Raw genomic sequence first — 18,833 nt, 5'->3', positions numbered from 1 at the left:
ACTTCCTCTCCCCTCATTTCACTCCTCATTCACCCTCTCAGTTCCCCCTCCATCATGCCCGACTTCATACCCTTCCATTACAGTAGCTTCCCCGTCTTCATTCCACTCCTCACTCCATTCTGTTAATTCTCCCCCCCCCCCTCCATTCCACCACCTATCCCATCACATCTTATCAGCTTCTCTTCTCTCACTCCACTTCCACTCGCTTTCCCCCCTCCTCTCTCTCTCTCTCTCTCTCTCTCTCTCTCTCTCTCTCTCTCTCTCTCAGACCTTAGCTAATGCAGGCCTTTCTCCTCTCCAGTCCCCTACCCCTCATTCCCCACCCATTCCACTATCACCCTACTCCTTCCCAATCACCCTCCCTCACTCCCTCTCCTTCTCCGCATCCTCTCCCCTTTCCCATTCCCTCTCCCTCCCTTTCTCTCCCCGTCCCTGATACAGCTCCCGTTCTATCCCCCATCAACACCATCAACACAGCCCATAATACAACTCTGCTTCATTTTCTTCTCCCAGCTGCTATCCAATCAAAACTTTTACTGGCCCATTATCCTAACTCGTCCCTTTTCATCCTCAGGCCTCAGTTACTTTGCCAGTAACTACAAGCAACACCATTAACACACACACACTCTCACACACACACACACACACACAACCTCTGTTCTATTCACCCCTTCCCCCCTCTCCCTCCTTTCCCCCTCCCTCCCATGATCCTTCCTTCATCCTTTTTTCACTCCCACTCCCTGCTTCCAATGCACTCCCCAAATCGTCCAGTCAGTCCCCAGCCACTCTCCTATCCTCCCCACTTGGTCACTGTAGCAACAATCCCCCTTCCTCTCTCACTCCCCCTCCCTGCCACGCCCCCTCCTCCCTCCTTCCCTACATCTGTCTTCTCTCTCTCTCTCTCTCTCCCCACCTCGTCCACTCAAATCTCACCCCCTCCACATTCTCCTCTCCCCCCCAGTTCGTCACGGTGGCAACAAATCCCCCATCCCCCCATCCTTCCCTCTCTTCCACTCTTCCTCTCCCCTCCCTCCCCCCTCACTGCCTCTCTCTCTCTCTCCCTCTCCCCTCTCTCTCTCCCTCCCCCCTCCCTCGCACTTCCTACCCTCTTCTAATCTACACCCTACCTCGTTCAAAATACTCCCTTCCTACTTCAGCCAGTCACCCCTCTCCCTTGTAAATTAAATACCCCTATCCTTCCCTCTTCCTTTCACTCCCTCACACTCCCCTTCCCCCACTGTAACTCTCCTCCCTCTCCCTTCCACTCTCTCACTCTCCTCTCTCCCGCTGTCTCCCTTCTTCTTCTCTCCTCCTCCTATCCCTTTCTACTTCACTTCCTCCTCCCTTCTCCTTCCCCCTCTCTTTTTTCCCCTTTCCAGCTCCATTCCTTTCTTCTCTATCATCCTCTCTCCCTTTTTCCCCTTCCAAAAATCTCTCCCCTTTCTTCATTCAGCTCTATGTCTCTCACAGTGCTCTCTCCGTCTCTCACAATCCTCTCCCCGCCTCTCACAATCCTCTCCCCGCCTCTCACAGTCCTCTCCCCGCCTCTCACAATCTTCTCCCTGCCCCTCACAGTCCTTTCCCCGCCTTTCACAATCCTGTCCCTGCCCCTCAGTCCTTTCCCCGCCTTTCACAATCCTCTCCCTGCCTCTCACAATCCTCTCTCCTTCACCATCCCACTTCCTTCCCTCTCCCTCTCCCCTCCTACTTCTCCCACCCCACTCTCTTTCACCTCCCCGCCTTTCCCATAGCCAACCTTCTCATTCCCCCTCTCTCCCCTCCCTATCACTCTCTCTCCCTTCTCTGTCACCATCTTTCCCTTCCTATCGCCTTCTCTCCCCTCATTATCACCCTGTCTCCCCTCCTTATCACCCTCTCTCCCTTCCTTATCACCCTCTCTCCTCTCCCAGCCCCATTCCTTCCCCTCACCATTTCATTCTCTCCGAACCCTACTTTCCTACCGCTCCATTACCATTCCATCTCCTCCCCTTCCTCTTCCTTCTTCCTCACACCCCTCCCTGTCATCCCGTCTTCCTTCCCAGCCCTGCACCTTCTCTTCCCAGCCCTATCCCTCCCGTTCCTCTCCCCTCTCTCAATCTCTTTCCCCTCCTCTCGCTTCTCTCCCTTCCTCCTCCCTCTCTCTCCATTACCCCACTCCCCCTCTCCCTCCTCACCTCTCTCCTTTCTCACCTCTCTCCTTTCTCACCTCTCTCCCTCTCTCTTTTCATCATTCCCTCCCTCTCTCCCTTTTTCTACCCTCCCTTTCTTTCCCCCCTCTCTCTCTGGCATATCTCTTCCCTCCCCTCCCCACCCTCCCACCTGTTTTCTCTCTCCTCTATTCCCTTCACTCTCCCTCCTTCTATCCTTTCCCTTCCCTCCTTCCTCCCTCCTAACTCTCCTCTCCCTTCCCTCCCCTACCCTCTCCTCTGCCTTCCCACTTCCCTCCCTTACCCTCCTCTCCTTTCCTTCTCCGTCTCCCTTACCTCCCATTCTCCCTTCCCACCTATCTCCCTCTCTCTCCTCTCCCCTCCTTCCTCTCTCCTTCTCCTCTTCCCATCTCCCTCTCTCCCTCTCCTCTCCCTTCCCTCCCCCTTCCCCTCCCCCTCCCCCTCCCCCAGTTACTATAGTGGTCGGGGTGGCAGCTCCTAAACTGGCATCATTCAGCCCCCGCCCCTCGCACTCCCTGCACCACCACCGCCTCCGCCTCCCCTCTCTCGCACAACCAAGGACTCACTCGCACACTCGCACCAAGGACCCGCCCACTCGCACCACCTAGGATCCACTCACACCACGAACTGACGCCCCATCATACTCGCACCACCTGCCCTCACTCGCACCATCTCGGACTCACTCGCACCACTGATTGTTCCCCTCCCCTCTCATTCGCACCATCAACAACCCTCACTCGTATCCTCTTATTCGCACCAACATCCCTCACTCGCACCATTATCCCTCACTCTCACATTTACAACTCACTCCTCACTTGCTCACACATCCACTTCCTCTTACTCGCTCCACGAACCACATCACCCCTCTCTCGCGCCACCACCACCACCCCCTCTCGCACCACTGATTGCAACACCCCTCACTCGCACCACGGCCCCATTCGCACCAGCAGTAAAAGCAACTCCCTCTCGCTCCACTACTCGGTTGCACAACATCTAGTATTACATCTGGCACACACACACACACACACACACACACACACACACACACACACACACACACACACACACACACACACACACACACACACACACACACACACACACACACACACACACACACACACACACACATACACACACACACACACACACACCTTAACAACGCACAACACCGCATCCTTTCCTATAAACCCTTTGCCCTTATCTCCCCTTCCTTCCCATCCTCCCCCTCCCCACATCCCCCTTCCTACCCCTCCCCACATCCCCCTTCCTCCCTCTCTCCCCATTCACACATCCCTATTTCTCTCCCCTTTATATTCTCTTATTCAACACAGACTAATATCGTAGCTCAGTCTGCTCTCACGAATCTTCATATTATCTCTTTCTCATAATCATCTCATTAACCTATTCTAATTCCCCTTTCAACTCCACTCTCATTTCTCACGCAGCCTTACTCTTATCCCCCTCAGCTCTCCTTCCCATCCCACTCTCATATAACCCCCATACTAATTTCTCTCTCAGTTGCTCCCTTCTCCCTTCTCCTACCAGCACTTCCCCCCCACCAACCCACATCCCCCACCCCCCAACACACAAATAATCCCCACCCACACCCACACACTCTCCTCTTGTGCTCACACCTTCACTTGCACCTAAGCCCACACTTGCACTATTGTTACCTATTATTTTGGTTCTCATTCACTGACTTTATTCATTACTAGACCTTCATTCATCCTCGTTCCCTTTTCATTTTTACCCATTCTCATTGTTTCATTCCCATCATTCACGCTTTTAAATAATTTTGCTTTTACACATCGGTTTCTCACGCCTATACACACATACACACACGCATAAACATCACTCTCTCAACTTCACATACAAATCTATAGACACGTTCTAAACACACACACACACACACACACACACACACACACACACACACACACACACACACACACACACACACACACTGTCTCTCTTTCTCTCTCTTTCTCTGAATTTCACACTCATACACACAAATATTCTCTCTCTCTCTCTCTCTCTCTCTCTCTCTCTCTCTCTCTCTCTTATTACTCCTGTCTGCATCTTCATTAAACCACTTATTTATCATAACACACTCTTAATCTCACATAATTCTCTCAATCGCACACATTTAGCATACATATTCCTCACTCACACTCTCATTCACTCCATTTTCATTCACTTTCCCTCACACATCCTCACTCACACTATTTCTCGGCGTTTTTATTAATTTTGTATCCCATTTTCTGACACACACACACACACACACACACACACACACACACACACACACACACACACACATACCTGTACTCGCACATTTCTTTCACACCTGTAATCTCACACCTACACACTCACTCTCGCCTACACACACCTTAAACCTCGCCTCATCCACATTCTCTTTCACCCACCCACGCCCCTTTACATCTGTCTCACCTTCACACACGCACCTGTCTCTCTCATTCACACGCACACTCACCCACACCTTAGCTCCCCTCACACCCAAACCTTCCTCCTCTCTCTTATTCACATCCCCACCCCCACTTTCTCGCTCATTGCTCTTGCTCCCCCCTCCACACCCACCCTCACTCACCCACCTCTCTCACCAGTACCCCAGCTCCCCCTTACACCTACATCTTCCCTCCCCCGTCATCTCCACCCCCACTCACCCACCTTTCTCACTAACATCCCAGACCCCCTCACGCCCACATCTCCCCCCTCCATCACCCCTTTCCCATTTACTCACCCACTTCTCTCACACCCCCTTCACCGTACCCCCCTCTATCACTCCAGCTCCTCACCTCACCCCTCTCCCTCCTCCTCCTTTACACCCCACCCCCACTCACCTACCCCTCTCGCAACCCCTTCACCCTCCCCACACCATCACCCCTCTCGCAACCCCTTCACCCTCCCCACACCATCACCCCTCTCGCAACCCCTTCACCCTCCCCACACCATCACCCCTCTCGCAACCCCTTCACCCTCCCCACACCATCACCCCTCTCCCACTCACCCAGGCCTCTCGCACCGTGCCCCCAGAGAGGAAAACCAATGCCCCAGTGGTCGTGCCCCATGTAGAGTGAAAGGACCCGTCTCGCCCCCTCGTAACCCTTCGGATCTACCCCACACCACACCTCACCTCGCCTTGCCTCGTCTCCACTATGTTCAGAGGGACAGGTGAGACACTGTATATGATTTTTCTCTTTTGACACCTTGAGCAAGAGTCTTTTTCCCTTTTACACCTTGATTAAGTGTATTTTTCCGTTTTACACCCTGAGCCTGTGTAATTTTCCCACTTTCCACCTTGAGCAAATGTATTTTTCTCGTTTACACCTTGAGTAAGTGTATTTTTCTCTTTTACACTTTCACTTTTGCATGTTCACCAAGATCTTTTATCTTTCTATATTCAGCAAGTGTTTTTTTTTTTTTTTTTTTTCACACGTTCAGAAAATTGTGTATATGTGTGTGTGTGTTTTTTTTTGAGAGGATGTATATTATGACAAATGCGAAACTGTTTATGATTATTCATTCACACATTAAGCAAGTGTCTTTTTCTCTTTGACACGTTGAGTTCTACACGTTCAGGAAATGTGTGTGTGTGTGTGTGTGTGTGTGTGTGTGTGTGTGTGTGTTTTGTGAAGATGTACCCGGTATAGTATATATTCTTTTAAAAATGACAAGTGTATTTGCTCTTCTTTCAAGTGAGTTTACGATATTTACATTTCTAAATACAAGTGGCTTTTACATATATTTTTTTCATTACTGCAACATCTTTTACAATTTACAAATTTTTAAACTAGTGACCGCGACACGTACTTTGTTTTTAAAGCTGCAAGTTTTTTTTTTTTTTTTTTTTACTAGTTCAGCAGTTTCTAGTTCTCTTGCAAATGCCAAGTGTTTATTTTTTCACCAGTGACTGCAACATATCTCTATTTTTCCGAAATTGTTGGTGTTTTTAATAATAGCTGCAATCTGTTTTCCAAGTGCGTTTTTTCTTTTTCCTTTTTTTTTCCCCTTTTTTCCTGTAGGGCTTTTACTCGGATCTGACAAAAATCCATAACCCCTTTTAGCCCAGATGATGTTTAAATGTGGCCAGATTGTAGGGTTGATTTGACTAATAACCAAGGAGACTCATTTCTACCTCATAACTAAGTCTCACAGTCTGGAACTACGACTCGGTGTTCAAGTAGTGGGAGTGGCGTCGCTCCTTCAAAAGAAAATAAACGTACCGTTCTATCTACATTTTATCTATTTTATATTTTTATCTGTTTTTATAAGTTGCAAGTTTTTTTTAAGTGACCACATCATTCTTCTTTTAATGCAAGTGACTTTTCTTTCGTTTTTGACCACTGATTGCAACATTTAACTTTTTTTTTAATTGCATGTTTTTCTTTGGCTTGTGATTGCAACCTCTCTCTCTCTCTCTCTCTCTCTCTCTCTCTCTCTCTCTCTCTCTCTCTCTCTCTCTCTCTCTCTCTCTCTCATCGGCTTTTAATACTGACACGCATTCAGCACATCCAAAGAAAAAAAAAGAATATACTTTACAAAGTGCAAATGACTTTAGTTGTTTATTTACTTATTTAATTACTTACAGCTGGAACTTTCTTATTTATCAGTGACTGTTGTGCATGTCATATCTAAGTGCAACATTGTATCGTTCTTTATTATTTAGATTTTATTTGCAATTTACCACTTATTTACTATTACCCCTGCACTCTTGGGAACGTAGTAGCAGAAGGCCAAGCAGGATGGGGACATGAGAGCAAAAAGGTACAGTGACACATATATGGGGAAAAACTTACCATGTTAAGTACTGCTACGGACACGACAAGGAAGCACGATATAAGGGAAAAGAGTGAACATGTGCGACAGAAAAACATCCATACAACACAATCCTTTTCTTGTATGGTATATATTTGAGTGTGTCCTTAAATTCAGTTTTTCTTATGAGTTCCTGTTTAAAATCCCAACTTCTCTCTTAATTTGACTAATGTGGAGTTTATATATAGGTAAATTTTCAGTTCAAACGTGCTATATGAGCTATCTAACTGGACGTTTTATATGGTTTTCAAAATGGAATTCCAGCTTTTTTCTTTTTAATTGGTCGATTGTTTGATCACTCTTACCCTATGTATGTGACGGAAGTAAAATGATGATGATGGTGATGATGATGATGATGATGATGATGTTACATAAAAGTGAAAAGTTTACCTAGTTAGTGGTGAATGTCAGTTTATAGCGATGAATGATAGTTTGTGATTTTTCAGCCTGTACCTCTAATTTCCTCATCATTTTAAGTGCTGTGAAGCTTAATGTTAATGTCATAGCTAAGTACATTATACGATGTATCTACTTAATGTACGATACAGTTTCGATACCTTTTCGGATCATAAGTATATCTATCTATCTATCTATCTAAAAAATCTATATATATATATATATATATATATATATATATATATATATATATATATATATATATTCGTACATATGATGTTTACAATTAGTTGCCATTCGTTTATATTATTTTAAACTGCATGATCGTAATTTTTTTTTTTTTCAATCTGTACCGAGAAATTTCAGCTGGTTATGCCAAAGTCTTGTTTATTTTGGTTATGATAATGAAGTGAATTATTACACGCAGAGAGGAGTTGCGGTCTGCATGTGGTTCAGAGCGAAGTTTTTACTAGCCTAGACTTGTAATCCAAACTTCTTTATTTTGGTCGAGATATCGTAGTGAATTGTTACACCTGGTGTGTTGTTAATGTTTGGATATGGTCCTTAATTGCAAGTTTTAAATTCCCAAAGTATCATCATCATCATCATCATCATCATCATCATCATCATCATCATTATCATCATCCACAAATACATGATGTGGGAGGGATCCAGAAATAGAAACAGAATAACACATGACGGTAGTTGCACATCAAACATCATTCATATACTGATAAACATAAGTGCCATTGCCAAGCGTACTGTTGTGCGTGTAAACTGGTAAGCGATTTAATGTACACTCGACAGCAAAAGTCCTGACCCCTCTCTGGCATCTCTCTCCATCGGCTTTGAAAATAAGTCTGGCGATTCTGAAGCAACTTAAGATTATTGCTTTATTTGGCCGTATGTCATTGCTATCAGTGTCATTTGCTGTGGATTTAAGAGAGTAATTTTTAAAGAACATGGAGAGTATGCCACGGGAGGTGATAGGACTTTAGGTGTTGAAAGAACTCTCAGGCTACAGAAAGATAGATAGATAGATAGATAGATAGAGAGAGAGAGAGAGAGAGAGAGAGAGAGAGAGAGAGAGAGAGAGAGAAAGAGAGATTTAACTCCCCCCTCATCAGTCTACTCTTACTATCCCTCAGAGTAGGATGGATTATTATTATACATTATTGCTGCCTTCATACGATTTTAGTTAACTCGGGAAACACTATCTAGCGGGATGGGGTTAGTTATATGATTCTTTGTAAGGTAATTATCCTCCCCATCGTCAGTGTTTTATAACCAATGTAGATTTTACCTGATATAAGACTTGCAATATGGCCCGTGCAGACCTTCATTGTGCCCCTTCAGCACGATCATTCTCAAGATGCATAAAATCGTCTGTAGGAAGAAGTAAGAAGGTTTTTAAAATCATCATATTGAAGGGCTTACCGGGTAATTTAGTATCCTCTTTCTATATATTAATTAGTATCAGTATAATTATTTACTTGACTTGAACTTTATTACATTAGGCAATATTAGGTTTGTTTCTTTATAAGTACATTATTCTGTTCTCTGTGTGTCCTTTTGCAATTATCGCAATGAATCTGATTTTTTAAATATTAATTATTTTCCATTTAATTTGCGCGCGCGCGTGTGTGTGTGTGTGTATGTGTGTGTGTGTGTGTGTGTGTGTGTGTGTGTGTGTGTGTGTGTGTGTGTGTGTGTGTGTGTATGTGTGTGTGTGTGTACGTTTTCTTATATCAAATAAGTGATCTATTACCCCCATCCGAAGCACTCAGTCTCCACTTCCCCTCTCCCCCTGCTCCCAAATACTAGTTTTTGTGGGAGCCAGTGACTTAATCCTGTTTGTGGACTCTCTCGCCGCTCCTGGGAGACTGCCCGGAGAAAGAGAACCACTGTCGAGCAGGACTAACCCTTTCAGTTCGATGACGTATTGCTAGTGTACCCTGTTCACGTTAATCTGGCTAAAAATATCCATATTTCTCCATCCCTATATTGGTACCACACTCTTTTCACTCTAACTTTGGTCCAAATTTGCCACCTCTCTTCATTTTATTTCTGGTATACTCTGTTCACTTTCACTTGGACGAAAGATGTTATGTCTTTAACTTTTGTTATTTCTGCTACACTATTCTCATTTCAGCCTGTCCATAAATTGCCATCTGTCTACAGGTTTTTACTGTTATACTCTTTTTGCTTTCACTTAGTCAGAAATTGGTATCTCTCCATATTCTGTTAATAGTAGACTACTGTTATTTCAGAGTATAATGCTAGTCACGATATAGTGCTGTGTAAAAGATGTTGAGCCTCTGTACTATCTTATTCTGCCGGTGGGATACGTGAAATAGGCTGCAAAACGATGAAAATTTCCTCCAAATTAATGTTTAGGAGCAGTATCAGATGATTTTCTTTACCTCAGGAGAGACTGTTAGGACTATGCTGTTAGATATTACCCTCAGTAACCCATTTTAGTGCTGCAACAATTACTTATACCAATAAAATCGTCTGTAAGTAGAAAAAAATGCGTCATTAGACTGAAGGGGTTAACCCACTGATGGCTGAGATTCTCTCGGATCAGTAAAATCGTTAAATGAAATATCTAAGTGTAAATGCATCATTTACTGCCTAAGATTTTCTCTGAGATAAATGAAATTGACCCAAGCTAGGTTCTAAATAACTAAGTGGAGAGATAGATGAGAGGGAAGTGTGAGCTGGAGGGAGAGGAGCTAAATGGCAGAGGACAGGACAACATGGAGGCGATTTGTTTGTGGCTACCCCTTAAGGGATTAGGGCATCTGGCTGTAGATAGATAGACAGATAGGACCATACCAGGAGAGGCGTTAATCGAGATAGTGTAAATTTTGGCCCTCTGAATGATGTTTTTTTCCCTCATATGAACAAAATCCTTACCGACTGCAAGATTAATCGAGATGGCATTTAATCTAGACAATTTTTCCTTCATCTGTCCATCTATCTATCCATTTATCCATCTTTAGATCTTCCTTTTTTTCTTTTCTTTTCCTTTTGTAAACTTTGCTACAGGTAGGATTTCCCTCGAATATCCAAAATCGCCTGGTATTAATATGAAATAACAACCTGCGCCCAAGTGTTAATATTTCTCTCATATGAATTAACAGTCTAGGCCACCTGTAACAGCTAAAGGGTTAATTAAGATAAATTTTCTTCATTTTTCCGACTTTTCTCTGTGTGTGTTTTTTTTTTTTTTTTTTAATGCACGGCAGAAGGAATCAAAGGCCAGGTGAAAATTATTACCTGTTGTCAAATTGATAAGGATACCCTAGAGAGTTTCTGATAAAGAAAAGATACTCGTGGTAGACTTTTAACTTTGCAGATATTTTCTTCTCAGGTGAACCTAATTACCTGCGGTCAGATGAAAAAAATACCTAGGCGAGTCCACGATAAAGAAAAAATAATAGTGATAGACTTTTAACATTTTCTGATACAATTTCTCTTACACAGGCAATATGATCTGGCCTTAGTTTGCATAAAAATAAATTGAGACAAAATAAATCCGAAGAGAATAATTCCAAAGAAAATAAATCCAGAAAAAGGGATTACCGATTTTTGTTTTAAGGTTTGATCAATATCTTACTAAGTTCACATCTCGTTAGCTGTGATTCGCGTGAGGGCTTCGGTGATGAGGTAAAATGATCCCTATGTGGCCAGGCTATAAAGGTGAAGGTAGGAAATGAGGGTAGGTTGATAATGTGTGTGTGTGTGTGTGTGTGTGTGTGTGTGTGTGTGTGTGTGTGTGTGTGTGTGTGTGTGTGTGTGTGTGTGTGTGTGTGTGTGTGTGTGTGTGTGTGTGTGTGTGTGTGTGTGTGTGTGTGTTAAAAATAAAACGATCCAATAAATAATAACCAGAATTTAATCATCAGTCAGTACCCAATAAAACCGTCCGATATTAACCAAAATAAATCGTCAACTTCTGAAAGGGTGGTTTGTTGGGTAGGAGGGGGGGGGGTTGATTCAGGGTTGCCAGTCGTGGTGTTGAGTGAATACAGTGTTGCCAACAGAGGGTATCGGTAACATGAGAAGGGCTTGTGGTGACTTGGGTGCACGGTTACCAATTCATAAAGGCAAGACAGTCATCATCATCATCATCATCATCATCATCATCACCATCATCATCATCATCATCATCATCATCGTTATCATCATCATCATCATCTAACAAGTCTTTTCTCCTACTTGATAGGAAAAAAAAAAAAAAGTTCCAAAATGATCAACAGAAATTCCCTAATCATTCAAGCTTTCAGAATTCTTGGCTTTATGTCACAAACTAGAGAAGAAGAAGAACATGAACAAGAAGAACAAAAAAAGAGAAGGAAAATAATAATAATAATAATAATAAGAAGAAGAAGAAGAAGAAGAAGAGGAAGAAGAAGAGCAAGAGCAAGGACAAGAAGAGAAGAAGAAAGGAAAAGATTGGAGAAGAAGAGGAGGAGGAAGAGAGGAAGAAGAAGACTGGAGAAGAACAACAAAAACAACAAGAAAACTAAAAAAGAAGAGACGTAAAAGAAGAAAAGTAACAGAAGAAGAAGAAGAAGAAAAAGTACTAGAAAAACAAGATGAAAAAGAAGAGGAAAGATGAAGAAGAAAAGAGATGAATAAGAAAGAAAAAAGATGAGAAAGAGGAACAGGAAGAAGAGCAAGAACAAGAACAAGAATAAAAATAGAAAAAAAAAGGAAAAGAAAATAGTAAAAGAAGAAGAAGACGAAAATGAAAAAAACACTGAGAAAGGGAAAACATGAATCAGAACTATAAAAATAAATAAATAAATAACGTTATCATCCTACAGAGAAAATAATGAGGACAATTTCTAACCTTTCTTGCCTCAACCAATTAGCTAAGTGTCGGAAATCATTATCTTTGTATTTAGCACCTGCCATACAAGGGGAAGGTCAGGGCTGTACTCGCTGGCTTGAATCCCTAATTGGTGGGTAGAGGTTGTCGATCATGTGAGAGCTCCAGACGTGTTGATTGGTTGCCTGCTGATGTGTCTACGTAACAAGGTAGGTGGATAGGTAGATTGACAGGTAGGTAGGTAGGCAGGTGTAGGTAGCAGACAGACACAGATAGATAGATAAATGGATAGATGGATAGACATTCGCAAACTGATGGATATAAATAAAATGCATGCGTGGAGAGAGATGGAAAGTTACAAAGACAGATAAACAGAGAGAGAGAGAGAGAGAGAGAGAGAGAGAGAGAGAGAGAGAGAGAATGAAATACATGCATACATAGACCGATAGATGTATAGGCAGACAGACAGACAGATCGATGGACAGGTAGACTTGATAAAAAAATTGTTGATATACAGAAAGAGGCAAATAGATAGAAACTGACAGACAGCTAGACAGAGGACCCCAGATAGACAGGGAGACAGACAGCCAGACAGAGACAGAAGGACGCAAAAGGATGATAAAATTAATAAGAACCGGATTTGACAACAAGAGATTCTAGGCTATTGGTATTCAAATGAGAGAGAGAGAGAGAGAGAGAGAGAGAGAGAGAGAGAGAGAGAGAGAGAGAGAGGAGGGGGAGGGGGGGAGGGTTCGAAAGGGGAACTAAAGGAGATTACACGAGTGACTGCATCTCAAAGGCGTATTCACGATGGCAGAGGAGCTTTCGTAACATCTCTTCCTCAGCGAGTTATGTTTGCCTATTACGCCTTAATATGGTGCCTTCACGCGGGGGCACAGATATAACCGAGCAGCACCACAGCCCGGTTATTCTGGCGTCCCCCAGTTCCCCTCCTATCCCCCGAGAGGAGGACGGTGAACCGAAGGAGAGGAGTAAATTCAGCCTGCAGTCCACTGGGTTTACGCTCAGATGAACCCGGGGGCCTCAGCAACTACGACAACCACAATTACTACTACTACTACTATTACTACCTCTGCTTCTACTACCTACCACTACTACTACTACTACTACTACTAGTAGTACTACTACTACTACTACCACCACCACTACTATTGCTGCGGCTTGTTATCCTCTTGTGTGATACATGTATTTTTGGAATGTCGACATGAGGAAAAAAAAATCATATGTAGCCTATCTGACATTAGTACCATTCATGAGATTATTATTATTATTATTATTATTATTATTATTATTATTATTATTATTATTATTATTATTATCGTTATTATTCCCTTTACTATTATTTTTATTATTATTATTATTATTATTATTATTATTATTATTATTATTATTATTATCATTATTATTGTTATTATTATTATTTATTATAATTAGACAACGATGACGCTTTGTCTTTCTTTCCCGTAATTCTTCGGCTTAGGAGGGACCTATCGAACTGGGAGGGTTACAAGAGATAATCCTGAGGTTTAAAAAGCAAAGTTAAAAATGAAAAGAACTAATATAATAAAAACTAAATTGAAAAAAGGGAAAAAAGACCTCCCCGGGTACAAAGGGTGAACCACATCAGTCCAAGGGTATACTAATAATCTTTTATTATTCGTGGCATCTACAGACGATATTATTCAGCTTCAGATAGGATTTTCGAACTTAAACGGTTAGATATAGACCCGTATTCGCGTCGGCTAAGAAATCCCTAACAGCTTTTCCTTAGCGATTTGTTCCCAGACTACCCATTATTATTATTATTATTATTATTATTATTATTATTATCATTTGCTTATATCTTTTCATGGTCGATACAGATTGCATGACTAACACACTGAATACATTAACGGAGTAGCATAAAAAATAAACCGGTAAGGAAAAGGTGTTACGAAGCTTCCTAACCTCACCAGAATTCCTCCCGTAGCCTCCATTAACCTCTTTGCAGCGAGTGATAGTTTAAAGAGTGAGCGAAACTCTCTGATGATCACTAAGTAATATGAAAAGGGTAGCATTATGGAGAAGGGCTTGTCATGTCAATTTTCTTTAACTTATCGGGTGTTTTCATTAAGAGAGAGAGAGGGAGAGAGAGAGAGAGAGAGAGAGAGAGAGAGAGAGAGAGAGAGAGAGAGAGAGAGAGAGAGAGAGAGAGAGAGAATGAAAAATAAAAGTCATCCTGTTGAAAAAGGGTTAAAAAGGAAAATAAATCGCTTACGCAAAGGTGTCTCGTAACCTCCTGGGCCGACAAAGATGTAGCTCCTCCTAACCATGATAAAGAAACAAACCTTAACAGTAACTTCCGGCCTTCAGTAGGGATTCGTTTTCGTAAGAGAGGGAAAATATTTTCCTCCATGATTAAGGATATATAAAAAAAAATGCGTTACCTTTTCCTCCAAGACTGAGGGGAAAAAAAGTTACGCAATATTTTTCTCCAAAGCTGAGGAAAAAATTATAGATATTATCCTCCAAGATTAATTTTGTAATCTGGGCAAAGGAAGGAAAATACTGAAGGTTTCCATACATCTCGTCCTTCCCGAAAAAAAAAAAAAAAAAAAGTAGCCTACTATGCTCCAATTGCCCTAACTTGGCCTGAAATTGCCTTCTCTCCGCCTTGAATACTGTGCAAAAGAAGTGGATTAACATAAGAATACGATGTTAGTCACGAAGCAGTGCTATGAAATGGACGTAGAGCCTTAGTGTTGCCCCTTTCTCTCATTGAGTTACGTGATTTAAGCTTCAAAGGGATGAAAATCTAGGCCAAGTTAAGGTGAAAAGGGTATAGGAGTTGACGGTAAGCGTATCTATAAATCCGGCCACAGAATACGATGCTAGTCACGAGGAAGTGCTATAAAATGGATCTAGAGCTGTAATATTGCCTCTTTTCCCCACTGAGCTCTGTGAAATAGCCTGGAAATGGAAGAAAATCTGGGCCAAGTTAAGGCGAAAATAGTATAGGAGGAGTTGGTGGTGACTGTAATTCCGGCCACTTAATGCGATGCTAGTCACGAAGAAGTGCTATGGTAAGTCTGTCTATAAATCCGGTCACAGTTAACCCCCCCATTGACGGTATATCTAGTTGCTCTGAATCACTGCTTTGGATTTCTTTATTGTTTTTCTCTGTTTCCTTTTCTCTCGTGTTTTTATTTCCATTTGTTTCCTTGTCTGTTCTCTGGCTTTTTTTTTCTTTTCTTTTCTTTTTCCCACTGCGTTTCTCTCTTTTTTTTCCCCTGTTTTTCTCGTTTCTCTTTTTTCTTTCTCCTTTGTATTTTGCTTTATAAGAGTTATCTATTTTTCCGCTTTTCCTCTTTCTTCTTTTTTCTCCTTATCTATTTTCTACCCTTTTATCCTTGTGTTTTCTACCTACTACTCTTCCTCCTATCTATTCTTCCCTTCTCTCTTTCTCTTCAATTCTTTCTCTCTTTGCACTTCTTTCCTCTTTCTTCTCTTCTTCTCTTTCGTCCATTTTCTTTTTGTTTTGTTTGTATTTACAATTTCTATCTTTTATATTACTCTCCCGCCTCTTTTTCACTAGCTCCAGTTCCCCCCTCCCCCTCTCTCTCTCTCTCTTTCTCTCATTTCACACTTCATTTAGCTCACAGACAGACAAATGAGGAAGTAAAGGCGCGTTGTGGCGTTGATGTGGATATGACTGAATGCGTCAAGAAAAGTACTTTGTGATGTTTTGGCGATGTGGAAAGGGTGGAGAATGAGAGGCTTAATAGAAAAGTGTATGTGAGTGAGGTGGAAGGGGGGGAGAGGGGGAGGACGAGACCAAGGATGAGATGGAGGGACGGAGAGAAGAGAGATATATGAGGGAGGGAGGTGTGAGATGGAAGGAGAACAATCAAATGGTAGAGGGCATGAGACGTGAGATGACTGATTGGTGGTCACCCCTTACGGAATTAAGAAGCCTGACAATAGATAGATAGATTGACGGCTAGACAGATCGGAAAATAGACAGATAGACAGATGGATAGCCAGATAGATAGACATAGATAGGTTTAACCCACGAAGGTATACATCTTACTCAACCTCCTTACTCGTCAAAAGCCTTCATGGTCATGCTGCTCAAAATATACTGTTTTAGGATGAATAAATCAGTGAAACACGAACAGTGATATCGTGTTATGAAAATGCTAGCTATGGCATCACTTAGGGTAACTGGAAAGAAGCGTATAAAGACGAATACGCATTGCACATATCAGCACAAACACACACCTGAACACACACACACACACACACACACACACACACACACACACACACACACACACACACACACACACACACACACAGAAAAGTCGATTTATACATATATACAGACATATAAACACACATAAACTAACCCACAGCAGCAGAGTTAGATACACACACACACACACACACACACACACACACACACACACACATCCCAGATACACAAACACAAGCTTATGTACACAAACAGGCAACGTTAATCCCTTGCCTCACCATAACACACATACACGGGCAAGTTTAGTCAACACACACAAACTTACACACACAAACAACAGTGCCTCCCTTACGCGCGCACGCGCGCACACACACACACACACACACACACACACACACACACACACACACACACACACACACACACACACACACACACACACACACACACATCGCTATCATCCACAATCCCACACCCTATTAAGTAAAGCATCCTATTAACTGAAGAAGACATATGGCGAAATGATGAGTGGGGTTCCATATACTGTTATTCTTAGTCAGTATTTCTACATGCTTCAATTAGCAGAGGCGGAGAGAGAGAGAGAGAGAGAGAGAGAGAGAGAGAGAGAGAGAGAATAATGGTTACCTAGAAAATAACTGTCTGGTGAGGTTTGATGTTACATAGGCGAGAGGGTAATGGTGGTTACACAGATACCGTTGTGGTGCTGTAATGTGTGTGACTACTTGTGACTTTTGTATTAAGAAGAGTGATGGCTGGAGAGATGAGAGTTGTGAGTTGTGGTTACCTTTTGAGACGCACGATTGTGAATATAAATACTGATAATTATATTGGCAATAATAGAGTAATGCTGTAGAGAAACAAAATTGTGGTAAAGTGGGGTATAGTATGGACAATAGGGTAGTGATGTATTTAGAGATTTAGGTAGGAGGTAAAATTGTGAGAGACAGGTAGATAATATTCGGTACTGTGTGATGTAGGTTGGACAGGTTAGTATGGTGATGATTAGAGAGGTAACAATGAGGTGGCGACGGTTGGTAAATAGTAGATGGTATCAGTAAACAGTGTGTCGATGTTAGGTGTTGTTAGACTGGCAGAAGCATACAGGGCGGTGATGATGAGCTTGGATACAGTGAAGTGTGGTGGTGTTGTGACATCTGGTTGGACGGATCAAAGTGTTGTTGTTCTTGCTGAACCACGGTGTGTCTGGCTGAGCAGATCAGAGGTAATCAAATGCTTCTGTGGGGCAATCCTACAGGTACAGTGGTGAAGACATCTTTTTGGGACCCGGAACACCCTTGTGGTATACAGCAGATCACTAGCGTCGGGCCCTGGTCCTTCCCACGGCGAGGTGCACGGAAATATTAGGGAGTTTTGGCTCCACCCGGTGTACACAGCGGTACCTCATGCAGACTCCTCGTCAGCGCCTGATTAATGTGTCTGAATGTGTAGTGATATGTAGTAGACTGTAGTGAATGGGTAGTGTGTGGTGAAGTGCGGGTAGCTGGAGAAAAGTGGCAGTGTGTGGTGGTTTGTGGCTGGAAATAAAGAACAAGTGTACTGGTGGTCGTGTGATACAGGGGCAGTTTGAGAAAAGAGGCAGTTTATAGTGAGTAGAAGTCAGAACTGTCGAGAGTGAAAGTTATAATAGTGAGTGTGATGGAGTGTACGGAGGGTATTAAAATTCCCTGAAGAAGTATCCCCTCCCCTCCAAACGCCCCTGCCCCCCACCCCCTCCCTAGCCTCTGCTCTGAAGTCTCCCCTCCCCCTTTGCCCTTAAACGCCCCCACCTCTCCCAGCTTCCCCGTCAGGAGCGGAGTGAGTGATGTTCCGTCTGAGAGGCTTCACGAGAACTGATGGCTTGGGAAGAGATGGATTAGTGGAGAGAGAGAGAAAGAGAGAGAGAGAGAGAGAGAGAGAGAGAGAGAGAGAGAGAGAGAGAGAGGGAGGGAGGGGGAAGTAAATGCATAGACCTCGCTGGTTGATTTTAGTAAGTGGTTTGCCTTCATCGTTAATGGAATAAATTTACTGCTACCGTATGAGAGAGAGAGAGAGAGAGAGAGAGAGAGAGAAGGGGGGGATGAGGGAGAGTGGGTGGTCTAGACATACATAGATGATGAGGGCGAGGGTTTGGACGTGTAAGATTTGCTGTGGGTGGTAAGGGGTGGTGGTGATGGTGCCTGTTCTCTCACCACATGCACATTCCTCTCTTCCTTCCTCCTCTCTTCTCTCCTCTTCGTCTCCTTATCTTTTGTTATCTCTTCTTATCTCTCGTCTTCTTCCTTTTGTCTAACCTCTTTTTATCTCTCTCTCTACGTCC

General features: G+C 42.9%; 1 protein-coding gene across 3 annotated transcripts in view; it reads left to right on the top strand.

Annotated features, from left to right (window-relative positions):
• LOC145417806 (innexin inx2-like) overlaps window positions 1-18,833 on the top strand; it is a 331,918-nt gene that overhangs the window by 116,248 nt on the left and 196,837 nt on the right. For 2 of the 3 annotated variants that reach the window (XM_080286423.1, XM_080286427.1), the window contains exon 2: window positions 5,226-5,363. The exons of the other annotated variant lie outside the window; for it this stretch is intronic. In XM_080286423.1, coding sequence (XP_080142549.1) covers window positions 5,348-5,363 — 16 coding nt within the window. In that variant the 5' untranslated portion in view covers window positions 5,226-5,347. The remainder of the gene's footprint in view (window positions 1-5,225; window positions 5,364-18,833) is intronic. 3 annotated transcript variants of the gene reach the window in all.

Source organism: Coenobita brevimanus, chromosome 111 (genome assembly GCF_032717465.1).
Source record: "Coenobita brevimanus isolate Jiangsu-jjx chromosome 111, ASM3271746v2, whole genome shotgun sequence".
NCBI lineage: Eukaryota > Metazoa > Arthropoda > Malacostraca > Decapoda > Coenobitidae > Coenobita > Coenobita brevimanus.
This window is presented reverse-complemented; position numbering and strand designations above follow the sequence as displayed.